This window comes from Helianthus annuus, chromosome 12 (genome assembly GCF_002127325.2).
Source record: "Helianthus annuus cultivar XRQ/B chromosome 12, HanXRQr2.0-SUNRISE, whole genome shotgun sequence".
NCBI classification, from domain to species: Eukaryota; Viridiplantae; Streptophyta; class Magnoliopsida; order Asterales; family Asteraceae; genus Helianthus; species Helianthus annuus.
In genome coordinates, this window is record NC_035444.2 from 6,093,371 (window position 1) to 6,105,940 (window position 12,570).

At 35.9% G+C, this 12,570-nt stretch overlaps 2 protein-coding genes and 1 non-coding gene across 6 annotated transcripts; 2 read left to right on the plus strand and 1 right to left on the minus strand.

Annotated features, from left to right (window-relative positions):
- The first annotated feature begins 2,001 nt into the window (after positions 1-2,001).
- On the plus strand, positions 2,002-2,075 carry TRNAN-GUU. Its single transcript has one exon. It is a non-coding gene; the product is annotated as a tRNA-Asn (tRNA).
- A 2,004-nt stretch (positions 2,076-4,079) lies between these two features.
- On the minus strand, positions 4,080-6,467 carry LOC110893908 (putative glycerol-3-phosphate transporter 5). The gene is made up of 2 exons (XM_022141064.2): positions 5,418-6,467; positions 4,080-4,856 (listed from the first exon to the last, which is right to left on the minus strand). The coding sequence occupies exons 1-2, from the start codon at positions 6,409-6,411 to the stop codon at positions 4,312-4,314; spliced, it is 1,539 nt and encodes a 512-aa protein (XP_021996756.1). The 5' UTR covers positions 6,412-6,467; the 3' UTR covers positions 4,080-4,311.
- A 3,929-nt stretch (positions 6,468-10,396) lies between these two features.
- Positions 10,397-12,315, plus strand: LOC110893906 (probable E3 ubiquitin-protein ligase RHY1A). 4 transcript variants are annotated; one of them, XM_022141060.2, is made up of 3 exons: positions 10,397-10,775; positions 10,898-11,016; positions 11,838-12,315. In XM_022141060.2, the coding sequence occupies exons 1-3, from the start codon at positions 10,620-10,622 to the stop codon at positions 12,160-12,162; spliced, it is 600 nt and encodes a 199-aa protein (XP_021996752.1). In that variant the 5' UTR covers positions 10,397-10,619; the 3' UTR covers positions 12,163-12,315. The 4 variants fall into 4 exon arrangements, with proteins under 4 accessions (XP_021996752.1, XP_021996753.1, XP_021996755.1 ...); XM_022141061.2 differs by having other exon boundaries at positions 11,841-12,315; XM_022141063.2 differs by having other exon boundaries at positions 10,398-10,775; positions 11,876-12,286.
- Positions 12,316-12,570: the final 255 nt, after the last annotated feature.

Here is a 12,570-nt window from a genome sequence, read left to right on the forward strand (position 1 = left end):
GAATATAAAAAAAATTTGTAGTGCACATGTGTAATACTACACATGTGTACTACAATTTTTTTTTTTAAAAAGTTTTTTTTATATATAAAAACCTGCGATTTTTAGAAAAAAAAATTTTGGTGTGTTTTTTAGACTTTTTTTAGTTAGTTTTCGAGATTTCACAATAAAGGTGGTTTTCATTTGAATCATCCTCTATATATATATAGGGGGCTGCTAGAATGAGAACCACCCCGAGTTGTAAGAACCGCGAGAACTACACCCCACGGAGCGCCGTTCGCATTGATTTTTTTTTTACAAGTAGATGTGTGTATTATAAACACAGCCGTAAAAAATCATGGCAAACGGCGTTCCGTGGGGTGTAGTTTTTTACACCACAAGTTTGGTGTTTTTTAATTTTTTTTTCTTTTTTCTTTTTTTTTCACCAAACTTGTGATGTAAAAAACTACACCCCACGGAGCGCCGTTCGCCATGATTTTTTACGGCTGTGTTTATAATATACACATCTACTTGTAAAAAAAAAAATCATGGCGAACGGCGCTCTGTGGGGTGTAGTTCTCGCGGTTCTTACAACTCGAGGTGGTTCTCATTCTAGCGGCTCCCTATATATATATATATATATATATATATATATAGGTAGAGGATCCTGTAAAAAATGCTCAAAGTGTGAGAATTGTGAGAAGTGCATTATAACACTATATATAATACTATATAACACCATATAAACACCGTATAACAATATGTAACACCATATAATACCATATAACACTTTGTAACACTATATATCATTATATAACAAATATAACACTATAGGGTGTCTGATAGCATGTCTATGATAGATGTATAGTGTTATATTTGTTATATAATGATATATAATGATACATAGTGTTATATGGTATTATATGGTGTTACATATTGTTATACGGTGTTTATATGGTGTTATATAGTATTATATATAGTGTTATAATACACTTCTCACACTTCTCACACTTTAGGCCCTTTTTACACTATCCTTACCCTATATATATATATATATATATATATATATATATACTTAATTACATTTTCCGTCTTTGTTATTGGTTGAGATTATGGACAAGTTGCTGTAATACATTTATGATTAAAAAAAGGTTTGAATAGTTTATGAGATCTGTCTTCTAATTAAGATAAATGATTAAAAATTAAACACGTTTTTTTGTTCATTATAAACTTGAATTTATAAATTACCAAACTCCATTGCATCTAATACCGATCAAACCTAAATATAAAGTCCTAAGTGGTGAGGTTTATACCCAATTATGCGTATTTAGATGGATTTTAGACGGCATAGAATGGAGAGTATGTGTCATTGTTTCAAAAAATAAAAATTTTTATAATCAAATCTAAACCAAAAACCTGATAAAAAATATCTTAGAATTTTTTCTTTTGAATTAAATTCATGTAAATTATCATGTTATGAATTTGCATTGAGATAGATGATAAATAATAACATTATCCATCTACTTACTACTCAAGGCAAGGCTGGCTCACCTTTTTTCTGGGGCTCAAGATAAGTTCTAAAAATTGGCCCCGGCCCTTTCATATGAAAAAAATAAACTTTGTAAATTTATAACTAACAACACAAGTCAACAAGAAATCAAATTACAAAAATAATAAACACAATAACGTTGAAAACCCTGTTCGGAAAATCAGCTGGTTGGTCGGAGGGTCAAAGGACCCATGGGAGTTGGGACCCCTTAGTTCCGCCCATGTTTGTACTCGATCCGTAAACGACCCATTGTGTGTGGTTCAATAGAAATATTGTATGAGGACATGATCAAAGTTCTTGCATTCCTACAAGTTTTGATTATTTATAAGCGTAACGTTATTTACTATATTCAATAAGCACATTTTCTCATTTGAAAATGTTGATACAAACATTACAGTTTCATGATGTTTGCTACTAACAACTAAGTCATAATCCAATGTAATTTATAAAAATAAATAGTTTATGGTAAACAAAAAGCTGGAATAGCTCAGTTGGTTAGAGCGTGTGGCTGTTAACCACAAGGTCGGAGGTTCAAGCCCTCCTTCTAGCGTTTTTCGTAGTCTTCAGAATAACTTATGTTATTAATTTAAGTGGATATTACTTACTTTTTGTTAAGATAAAATAAAAGATGGTCAACGTTAAAACCTGAATCTCTTAACAACTATTTAATACAGTAGTTTTTAACTAGAGTTAATTACACAAATGGGTCCCGTGATTTATACCTAATTTCGCCTTTAGGTACTAACTTTATTTTTTAACAGATTTAGGTTCTATGGTTTCAATTTTGTAACACCTTTGGGTACTAACACCAAAATTAGTTAATCAATGACTAAAATACCCTTGCATTTTTTTAAGTTTATCAATGTAACACATTTGAGTACTAACACCTAATTTTATTTAAGTTTAAATCAATTTTACAAAATCTATTTTTTTTATTTTCATCTTTTTATTATATCTCTTAATTAACATAAAGTCTATTTATTTTTTTTTATTTTCATATTTTTATTAAATTTCTTATTTAACATAAAATCTACTTGTTACACCAGTATTTTTTAAATAGATTTTTTAAATAAAATCTACTAGCTATATAGTTTTATATAAATTAAATTTCTTACTAGTTTTAAATAATGTAAACCTTGCTCGTTTTCAATGTTGGATATATATGATTGATAATAATAATAAATATCTTTCATGTAAAAAAAATTAAGCCATTTTTAACTTGTTTTTTTGTTCATTTACATTTTACGATTTTAGAAAGATATTTAATTTACATAAAATCTATTAGTTGCACCAGTAAAATCTACTAGCTATATAGTTTTATGTAAATTAAATATCTTTTTTACAAAAAAACGTGTTAAAAAAGGCTTAAATTTTTTTAGTTTTATCTAAAATACCTAGCTATATAGTTTTATGTAAATTAAATATCTTTCTAAAATAGTAAAATGTAAATGAAAAAAAAAAACGAGTTAAAAACAGGCTTAAATTTTTTTACATGAAAGATATTTATTATTATCAATCATTTCAATCCAAAATTGAAAACGAGTAAGGTTTACATTATTTAAAACAAGTAAGAAATTTAATTTACATAAAACTATATAGCTAGTAGATTTTATTTAAAATATGTATTAAAAAAATACTGGTGTAACAAATAGATTTTTATGTTAAACAAGAAATTTAATAAAAATATGAAAATAAAAAAATAAATAGAGTTTATGTTAATTAAGAGATATAATAAAAAGATGAAAATAAAAAAATAAATAGATTTTGTAAAATGGATTTTAAACTTAAATAAAATTAGGTGTTAGTACCCAAATGTGTTACATTGATAAACTTAAAAAAAATGCAAGGGTATTTTAGTCATTAATTAACTAATTTTGGTGTTAGTACCCAAAGGTGTTACAAAATTGAAACCATATAACCTAAACCTGTTAAATAATAAAGTTAGTACCCAAAGGCGAAATTAGGTATAAACCACAGGACCCATTTGTGTAATTAACTCTTTTAACTAAATCAGTTAAAAATAATATAATACCTATTATGATTCCTTTCTTCCCCATTTTACCTAACGAAATGATTTAATCCTGTTAACTTCATTAACCTTATTTTTTGATGGTTTTTGGTTTAAAAAAGAAAAAAAGATAATTAATTTAATCTCTTAACAACCGGTTAACATATTAACATATAACCCCTTTAATGCCTCTTAACACAAAGAGAGAGTGTGTGCAACATCAGTTAACATGTCATGTCATCGTTAATACCCCAAATGTCAAAATACACCCCATGGCCTAATCTTGTACCATTATACATAGAATGCCACATGTCACTATCAGAATTACTCTCCTACGTTTATCATGTACCATTATACATAGTTGAGAATGCCGGTTTCCCATCAGAGTTTGAACAGAGTGGTCACGAAGCCGTTTATGGACCCAGATGTTGCATTTGCCGAATCTTGTTCTCTTAGTTTAAAAATGCGACGCTGAGGCGTGACTCACATTAGAAAATCACATCAGAGGCTAAAAGGCGCGCCTCATAACTTACAGTGGTTCACGAATAGTAGACAATATAAAGTGTATATCTTCAACTGTATCCTTTTACATAATACAATTACATATGAATAAAGAATACACAAAAATAATGTTCACTCAATCTCTATATAATGTGTGTGAAACTACTTGAGACAAAAAAAAAAAAAAAAAAAAAACTAATACCTATAACAGCAGCTGTTTCATATCCAGAATCAGAACATCCTTAACTTCTCCAAAAACGGCTTCCAAAATCCGACATCAATGTACGATACCACTAAACCATAGCCATTTTCCCTCGTTTACTTTCTCTTTAATTTCGTTTCTAACAACTCGAACCAACAACAAACCAGCAACGGATAACGATAATATCAGCATAAAGAACACACTATTCCATCCTCGTGTAGATATATATCCGGCCAAAAGCGGGCCCAGCGCTGCACCAACCGAACCAGTACCATCTATGATCGCACTCACGGTAGCTAACGCTCGAGAATTACCCTTAATCGAGCTTTGTGTACCGAGATCGGCTGCAACAGCCGTTGTAATAAGCGCGTATGGCCCGTTTACAAGTAACCCAGAAAGGAACATTAGGAAAACGTTGCTGAACATCGAAATGCTTCCGTATAAGCGGTAAACAACAAGAGCGGGAATTGATAGTATTAAAAATACGATTGAGGTGACTGCACGAGCGTCGATTAGATCGGATATGTATCCCGCTAAAATCCCACCAACAACACCTCCGATATCGAATATTGTCGAAAGTATTCCGGCAGTTTTATGAGATAGATGCACTCCCGCCACAGCTTCATACACAAATAAGAAGTTCATAAGTGTATATTCGTCTATTTATCCACAAATACGACAATTTTTTAGTTGCCCGTTTCGGGGTTATTTAACATCAACAAATGTAAAACGATGCCTGGGATTAGGGCTGTAAACGGACCAAACTTTTAGCAAACAGTTCGTGAACCATTCGGCAGGAAGTTCGTTTATTAGACAAACGAACATGAACAAGAAATTTTTTTTGTTTAGTTAAATGAACGAACATGAACAGAGGTCATGTTCGTCCACTTATGTTCGTGAACGTTCGGTAACGTGTTCGTTTATGTTCAATTGTGTTCGATAGTTCATTAGTGTTTTTAATTTAAATATTTTATTTAAATACTTCAAAATTCCGACAAATAAAATATTTAAGAAGTGTCAGTGTAATATATATTCTGTTCATGAACGCTTCTTTGTGTTCGTTTGTTTCTGTTTGTGTTCATGAACGTTCGTTTTCGTTGGTTGCCTAAAATTAACAAACGAATACGAACATAAAATCTCGTTCAGAACAATAGTTCGTGAACAATAGATTTAAAGCATACCTGTGTGCCTTATGTAAAAGGGTAACCAATACAAGAAAGTGTACGCAACGAGCTTCGAAAAGAACAGGCAAAACGCAAACGGAGCAACACCGGGCAACTTCCACGCCTCTAAAAACCCGATCGCGGATGACACAGATTCAGACCCTCCTTCACCGTCACCCTCTTCGGATTCTACTTTCCGCAACTCAACCAAAGCCGTCCCCTCGGTACTCGTTCCCATTACGCCCTCTTCTTCTTCATCATCATCATGAGGCAACTCAAGCCCGATAGTCTCCGGATTCACAACAAGAAACAAGAAAACAATAACCGACATAACAACAATAAGAACCCCGGGCAACAAAAACGCCCAACCCCACCCGAAACCCAAAACCGACGAAGCAACAACCGACCCAACGATATTCCCGACAGAAGTATGCGAATTCCACACACCCATTATCAACCCTCGTTTCGCTTTCCCGAACCAATTCCCCATCACAGCGACCACACACGGCCACCCGACCGACTGAAACACGCCACAACAAATCTGCACAACGACAAAATACCCGAACAAATGCACATCAAACCAATACCCCAACCCAAACATAACAGTAAAGACACCACTACCAATCATGCCAACAGTTAAAAAGAGCCTAAGATCAATCCGATCGCCAACGTGTCCGGAAAAGTACATACCGATGGCGTAAGCGGATAAGAATGCGAGATCGAGCTCGCCGAGGCGGTGGGTGCCACTGGCAGAGTTGAAAGGGGGCCATCCGGGTTGTGGGTTTGATGGATCTGGGTCTGGGTCGGGTCCAAGAATGGATTTGACGATGCTGGGGGGTTTACGGGAGGCGTGGAAGGCGGCGTAGGCGATGAAGGTGATGATGAGGGTGGAGAATTGGTGGAAACAAGAGAACGGACCGACTAATGTGATGGGTTTTTGTGGGAGATTGAGGGATGGGAAGAGGGTGAAGGATGGGGGTGGGGTTAGGGTTAGGGTTTTGGGATCTTTCATGAAATTGGGTTTGAATGTGTGAAGATGAAGAGAGAGGGGGGGGGGGGGGGGGGGGGGGGTGTTGTGGTTTTAAGTTTCTGGTTTAAGGGAGGGAAATGGGGAAAGGATGAGTGTGATTCTTGAATCTTGATCTTGCAGGGTTGTTAGGTTTCTTAGGATATAAGGTTTGACTTTTCTTATTGACAAATCTTGACTTTGTTTCAATTTGTGTAATTGTATGTAGGTAGACATTCTATTATTGAATTCCGAGACGTTATGGTATGAAGATGGTACCGAGGTATCACTTAACTAGGGACGAGATCGGTAGTACTACTGAAAATACCGATATCGAAGAATCTTATGTTATGACTTTAAGGAGAAATGGATACCGATTACCGCACCGAATCTATCGAATCGGTACCGGATTTTTGGTATCTCGCCGTTTTGGTCCAACTAGACACCAAATATTTGAAAATGATTTTCAGGTTGATAAACTACAAATATAAAGTTTGGAATACCAATATAACCGTACCAAATACTGAATGGCCCTGTAATAGATACCGATAATTTGGGGGCATTGATTGTATATTGACATGGCTATTTTTAGTAACCCTTAAAGTCATTAGAAGATGCCAGTAGGCCACTGGAATTTTTAGGAACGGGTTATTAACCGGCAGACCGGTTAACAAAAAAAACTGAAAAATTCAAGAAAAGGCAACAAATAAAAAACCGGATATTTACCGAAACAGTTAAAGTGATTAACCGGACCAGTTAAAGCATAACCGGTTAAAGTAAAAAGATGAAGTTAACCACCATAACCGGTTATGGAAACTAACCGGTTTGTGCACCTCAAGTATATATAACGACGAAAAATTCGGTGAAACATCCTTAAATACATATGCTAGCATGGACTTTTTAGGTTTTTACTAGACATGATGTTACTAGCTATATCTCATCATTGGTGTTTATGTGGTGGTGAGTGCCTGAGTGGTGGCCAATGGAGGTGTGTCTTGATGGTGGTGGTGAGTGGTGGCTAACAAACAAACTTGCTCACTTAGTCACTTGCATATTTGGTTTAGATGAATGCGTGTTGGGTCTCTTGATCCATATAGTATTAGGCCCACTAGCTTTTTGCCCAAACAACAGGCTTCCACAAGTGGTGCACAAACCCGAACCCGGACCCGGACCCGAAAAAAAACCTGGAACCGGATATTATAAAACCCGGGTTTTTTATACCCGAACCCGAACCCGACCCTACCTGTAGGGTAGGGACCGGGTATGCATATTTGATCTAAACCCCGAACCCGGAACCGGTTTTTTTTTATACCCGGTTTATACCCGAAACCCGGTTTTATAAATACCCGAACCCGGAACCGGGTTTTATAAATACCCGGAACCGGTTTTAAAAAAACCCGATTTTGATGTAATCTTGTTTAATTATGTATGCATTAAGACTTCTAGTTCTTATGATTTAACAAAATTATGTATGCACTTTGATGTAATCTTGTTTAATTATTAGGTTTCTAATGATATTTGCCACTGCTACTTAATTATTTAGTATATTTCATTACAAGTGGAAACAAATATGTCAATATATGTTGGTCCTTCTATTTTCTTTGTTTGTTTAATATCATTATTAGTTTTTGTATTTAATAAATTGTGCCTCTGTTTATAAAGTTCAAGAATAACCACATGAAAACCTATAAATTGTGCCTCTGTTTATCAATAGATTTGATGTCTATGTGTGAGAGTTATGTTTGATACATTTTATAAGCATAGTTCCGGTCGGGTTTTTTTAATACCCGGTGCGGGTTTTTTCCCAACCCGATGCATACCCGAACCCTACCCGATTAATACCCGAACCCGGAAATAGGGTATTATAATACCCGGGTTTTATAAAACCCAACCCGAACCTTACCCGAACCCGGGTATATAGGGTATACATTTTTGGTAGAAAACCCGGACCCGGACCCAACCCGGTTTTTAAAAAAACCCGATTTTGTAAAACCCGATCCTACCCGAACCCAATCCTACCCGAAACCCAGTTTTTAAAAAAAAACCCGATTTGTGCACCACCACTTCCACTCGTGCATTGACCACCATTGTTTGGTTTCAACATCAATATGTTTTATGAAATTGGGCTTAACCAGTTTATATCATTGTAAGAGGTTCATAAATCCAAGTCAACGGAAGTCAAAACCAATTACGGTTTCATATCGGTTTCCCAAGTGTAAAAGTATTGGTTCGGTTCCAAAGTAGTTCAAATAGCAATTTCCGACACAATAAAAAACATGATACGGAAATAATCGGTTTGGGTTGTTATATCTAAACTCCTTTGATAGACATCTTGTATTCTGGTTAACAAGTATAATCTATGTAATTAAACATGTCAACCCACCAACATGTTTATCTATTTAATGAAACATGTCAACCTGCCCTATCAAATAACCCGTTTAACATATTTTATACAAACCTCCATCCTAATCAACACGTTTACAACTTGTCAATTTAAGAGTTAAATACTTGGTTGGTCCCTGTGGTTTTCAAAAATTGCAGACTTGGTCCTAGTGGTTTACTAATTACACGCGTGGTCTCAGTGGTTTCAAATTTTAAACTCGGGTGGTCCTTGACATTAACATTTGTTAAATTTTCCAGTTAAATCTTTGTGAAATGACTAAATTGTCCCTGACAATAAAAAACTTAAAAAACAAAAAAACACCCCTCATCTTCTTCTCCCAAGTTCTCTCTCTAACCCACCACCTCCACCTTCGGCACCACCACACCTGCCACCACCATTAGCAGACAAAGAACACGACAACGTCCCCAAATCCGTACACCACTGCAACACCCCCAAATCTGTACGCCACTGCAACACCCCCAAATCTGTACGCCATTGCAACACCCCCAAATCCGCCGGTGACACAAGTTTCACCAAATACTCACAAATCACAACCCTAATTCAACAATTTCCAAAAATTATAAGCAAAAATGAAGAATAGAGCATATCCGAACAACCAGACCACCACATCCTAAAACCAACCGCCGCCGTCACCCGATGGCTTCACCACCATCCCATCACCCCTGAACCACCACCGTCATGACATCCCTGGAAAAACCCTAAACCGTCGCCGCTATTTGCCACAACCACCTCCACTGCTAACTGATCAGACTGTATTCGTGTATGGTTGCTCTGATGATGGTGGTGGTGTATGGTTGCAGGTGAGGAGGTGTTGTATAGTGGTGGTGGTGTATGATGGTTATGGTGATTCTTGGTGTTTGTTTTCTTTATAGAGAGATAGAGAGAAACTCAGAGTATGTCTGAGTTTGTAAAAACTGGTGGTGTATGGTGGTGGTGGGTTGGAGAGAGAACCTGGGGGAGAAATAATGATGGTGATGAAGATGATGCAGATTATAAAGAGAGTTAATAAGCAAGGGTATTTTGGTCATTTAACATGGACTTAACTGAGAAATTTAACTGATGTTAGGGCTGGGGACCAACCGAGTTCATTTTTGACAAGTTTTGGGACCACACGTGTAATTAGTAAACAACTATGACCAAATCTGCTATTTTTGAAAACCACGGGGACCAACCAAGCATTTAACTCTCAATTTAATTACTACTTAGCAACCCATTTAACACGAGTCGTGTTCACGTTACATGGTTGTAGTTATGTACAGTTCAGGACGGATGTTTTTGGCACAAATGAAATTACGAGCCGTCTTCATATTTGAACCATTCAATACACCAATCCAAAACCCATGAACCGAAAACGGTTTGACACCCCTAATATTAAATTGACATTCCCTTATCTGTTTTTTCTCGTTACAATCTTCATTTTACTCAAACATAAAAAACATCTCTAGTTACCTACCTGTTGGGATATACTCATTCGATTGGAATAACGTTAACTGTGACGTGATGATGATGATCACGTGTCCCTCATTGGACCCCAAAATCCCTAACTTTGTCTTGTTCATATGTGGCCCCATTCGGCAATTCCTATGCTTCTTATCCTCAGCTTGATTACTTGTTACCTCAACTAGCATTTATTTAACTCCAGTGGAATCTGATTATTCGGCACAACAGGAATCATACAAAGATTTCAGTCCAAACAAAAGTAATTTCCAAGTAGTGGGTCGCACTTTTGTCGGCCAGTAATCACACTTCACAATATAACTAAGGTCTTGTTTTAAAAGAAGTTAAGGTTTTCTTTGAGGCATTTCGTCGAATGGCTGGTAAGCTACCTGGAATTGAATGTGCTCGGAGAAGGAGGTTCCCCGGGAGTAGCGGATGGTATGATTCTTCGGTTATCATCAATTCGGCTTTCGGGTCAACTCGGAGTTGGAGATTTTACGACACTCATTGCTCATCCAGTTCGTTTTCGGTAAAGAACTAGTGGATAGTTAGATACTCGCATGTATTATGTTACAAACACATGCATACAAGTAATCTTTGTTGTGTGTGATCTGATCTGATTTGTTATTCTATTTGTGTCATGTTTGAAAGCCGCAAAGAAGCATGGTAAACCAAACAGAGCAAGATGAGATGCTTGGTTGTGTGGCTAGAAAAGCAAAAGAACGATTGGATGGGAGGCTTAGAAGCTACTGGAAATCAGAAATCAACAGGTATTATTAACAAGTTAATAAATGTTGACCCGCGATATTGACAAAACAGACATTGACTTTTAGGCTTTGACGAAATAGACTCATCCAAAATAGCCAATCAGGAAATGACAAATAAGATTAGTTTTGTGAGGTGGCTAGGGCGTAGCTGGCACAAAAACTCTTGGTTTAGTGACAGATGGGTCCACATAATAGTCATCCAGATTGATACATGTGTAAAGCGGGGCTAAATTTAGCTGGTGGCTTGGATTTAACCTCGCTTTATATCCAGCGGCTGAATTTAGCCTTCGCTTTCCATCTGCCGGCTAAATTTAGCCCTCGCTTTCCATCCTCCGGCTAAATTTAGCCCTCGTTTATCTGTCAGCGACTGAACTTAACCCCCACTTTCCATGCGCTGACTGAAATTTATCCCACTCTTTTTATCAGTCGGCTGAATTTAGCCTACGTTTTACACGTGTATTATTTGGTTTGTATTTTTGTTAACTTCATTTCACTTTTTATGGTTTTTGTGTCGGCTAAGTTCTAGTCGTCTTAGTTGGCGCATCTCCTATTTGTAATCTTCTAATTAGTTGGTTTGGACATGTCTATTTTGACAATTACTGAAAATCAACGTCTATTTTATAACTTTTTCCGTTCAACATGTCTATTTTCGTGATTTCCCCTAATTTCAATGGTCAAGGCACATGTTAGCACGAAAACATGTCATGTGCTAACATGTGCATGTGACATCGACATTGTTTTTTAATAAAGATGACATATTTGGTTACCATTTTCCATATTGTGATATGGGTTTCCATCTTTGTCACTGATTTTCTATCCGAAAGTAGCCAAGAAAGATCTAATGGTACAAGTCTTGTAGAAGAAACCAGGAGAAAACCGAGGACTTCCGTAGCGACGGGGGATTTGCAACAAGGGGCTTTTGGTTTAAAAAAAAGTGGATCAAAGATGTTTAATTGGGGGAAAGCAGGATTAAATCGTAAATCATCGGATCAAGAAGAGTGTGTTGTTTGTTTGGAGAAATTTAAAGTCGGCGAGAAGCTAGATCGTCTGCCTTGTGCTCATCGTTTTCATTCCATGTGTTTGTTACCCTGGTTAGAGGACCATGCACACTGCCCTTGTTGTAGAATGAGCGTTTTGGGCTCGACTTAACTTGTTTGTGTTAATTACGAAGGTTGTAGCCTTGTAGGTTAATCTAATAGTTAGTAATAATCTTGTAATGTTTGTAACATAAATCTATTTCATGTTAATGTTGATATAAAATAATTAAATGCAATCTAAAAGAAAAACAATAATCTAATGGTATCATGATGAAAATATAGAAAAGAATGAATTGTTAAATTTGTATATATGTATTGCCACATAAAGCAATGCATATGTTGAAATCTAGTTATGTACTTTACCAGTTAAAATAGTTGGTACTTTAGGAAATCATGAAACCATCAATTTCTCTGTGTGATAATGATAACAATTCACAAATGTAGTCATGACTAATGACTTGCAAAATTATAAAATCGTATTAACTTTTACTCGGTAGATAGAAAAAACATTTTTAGATAT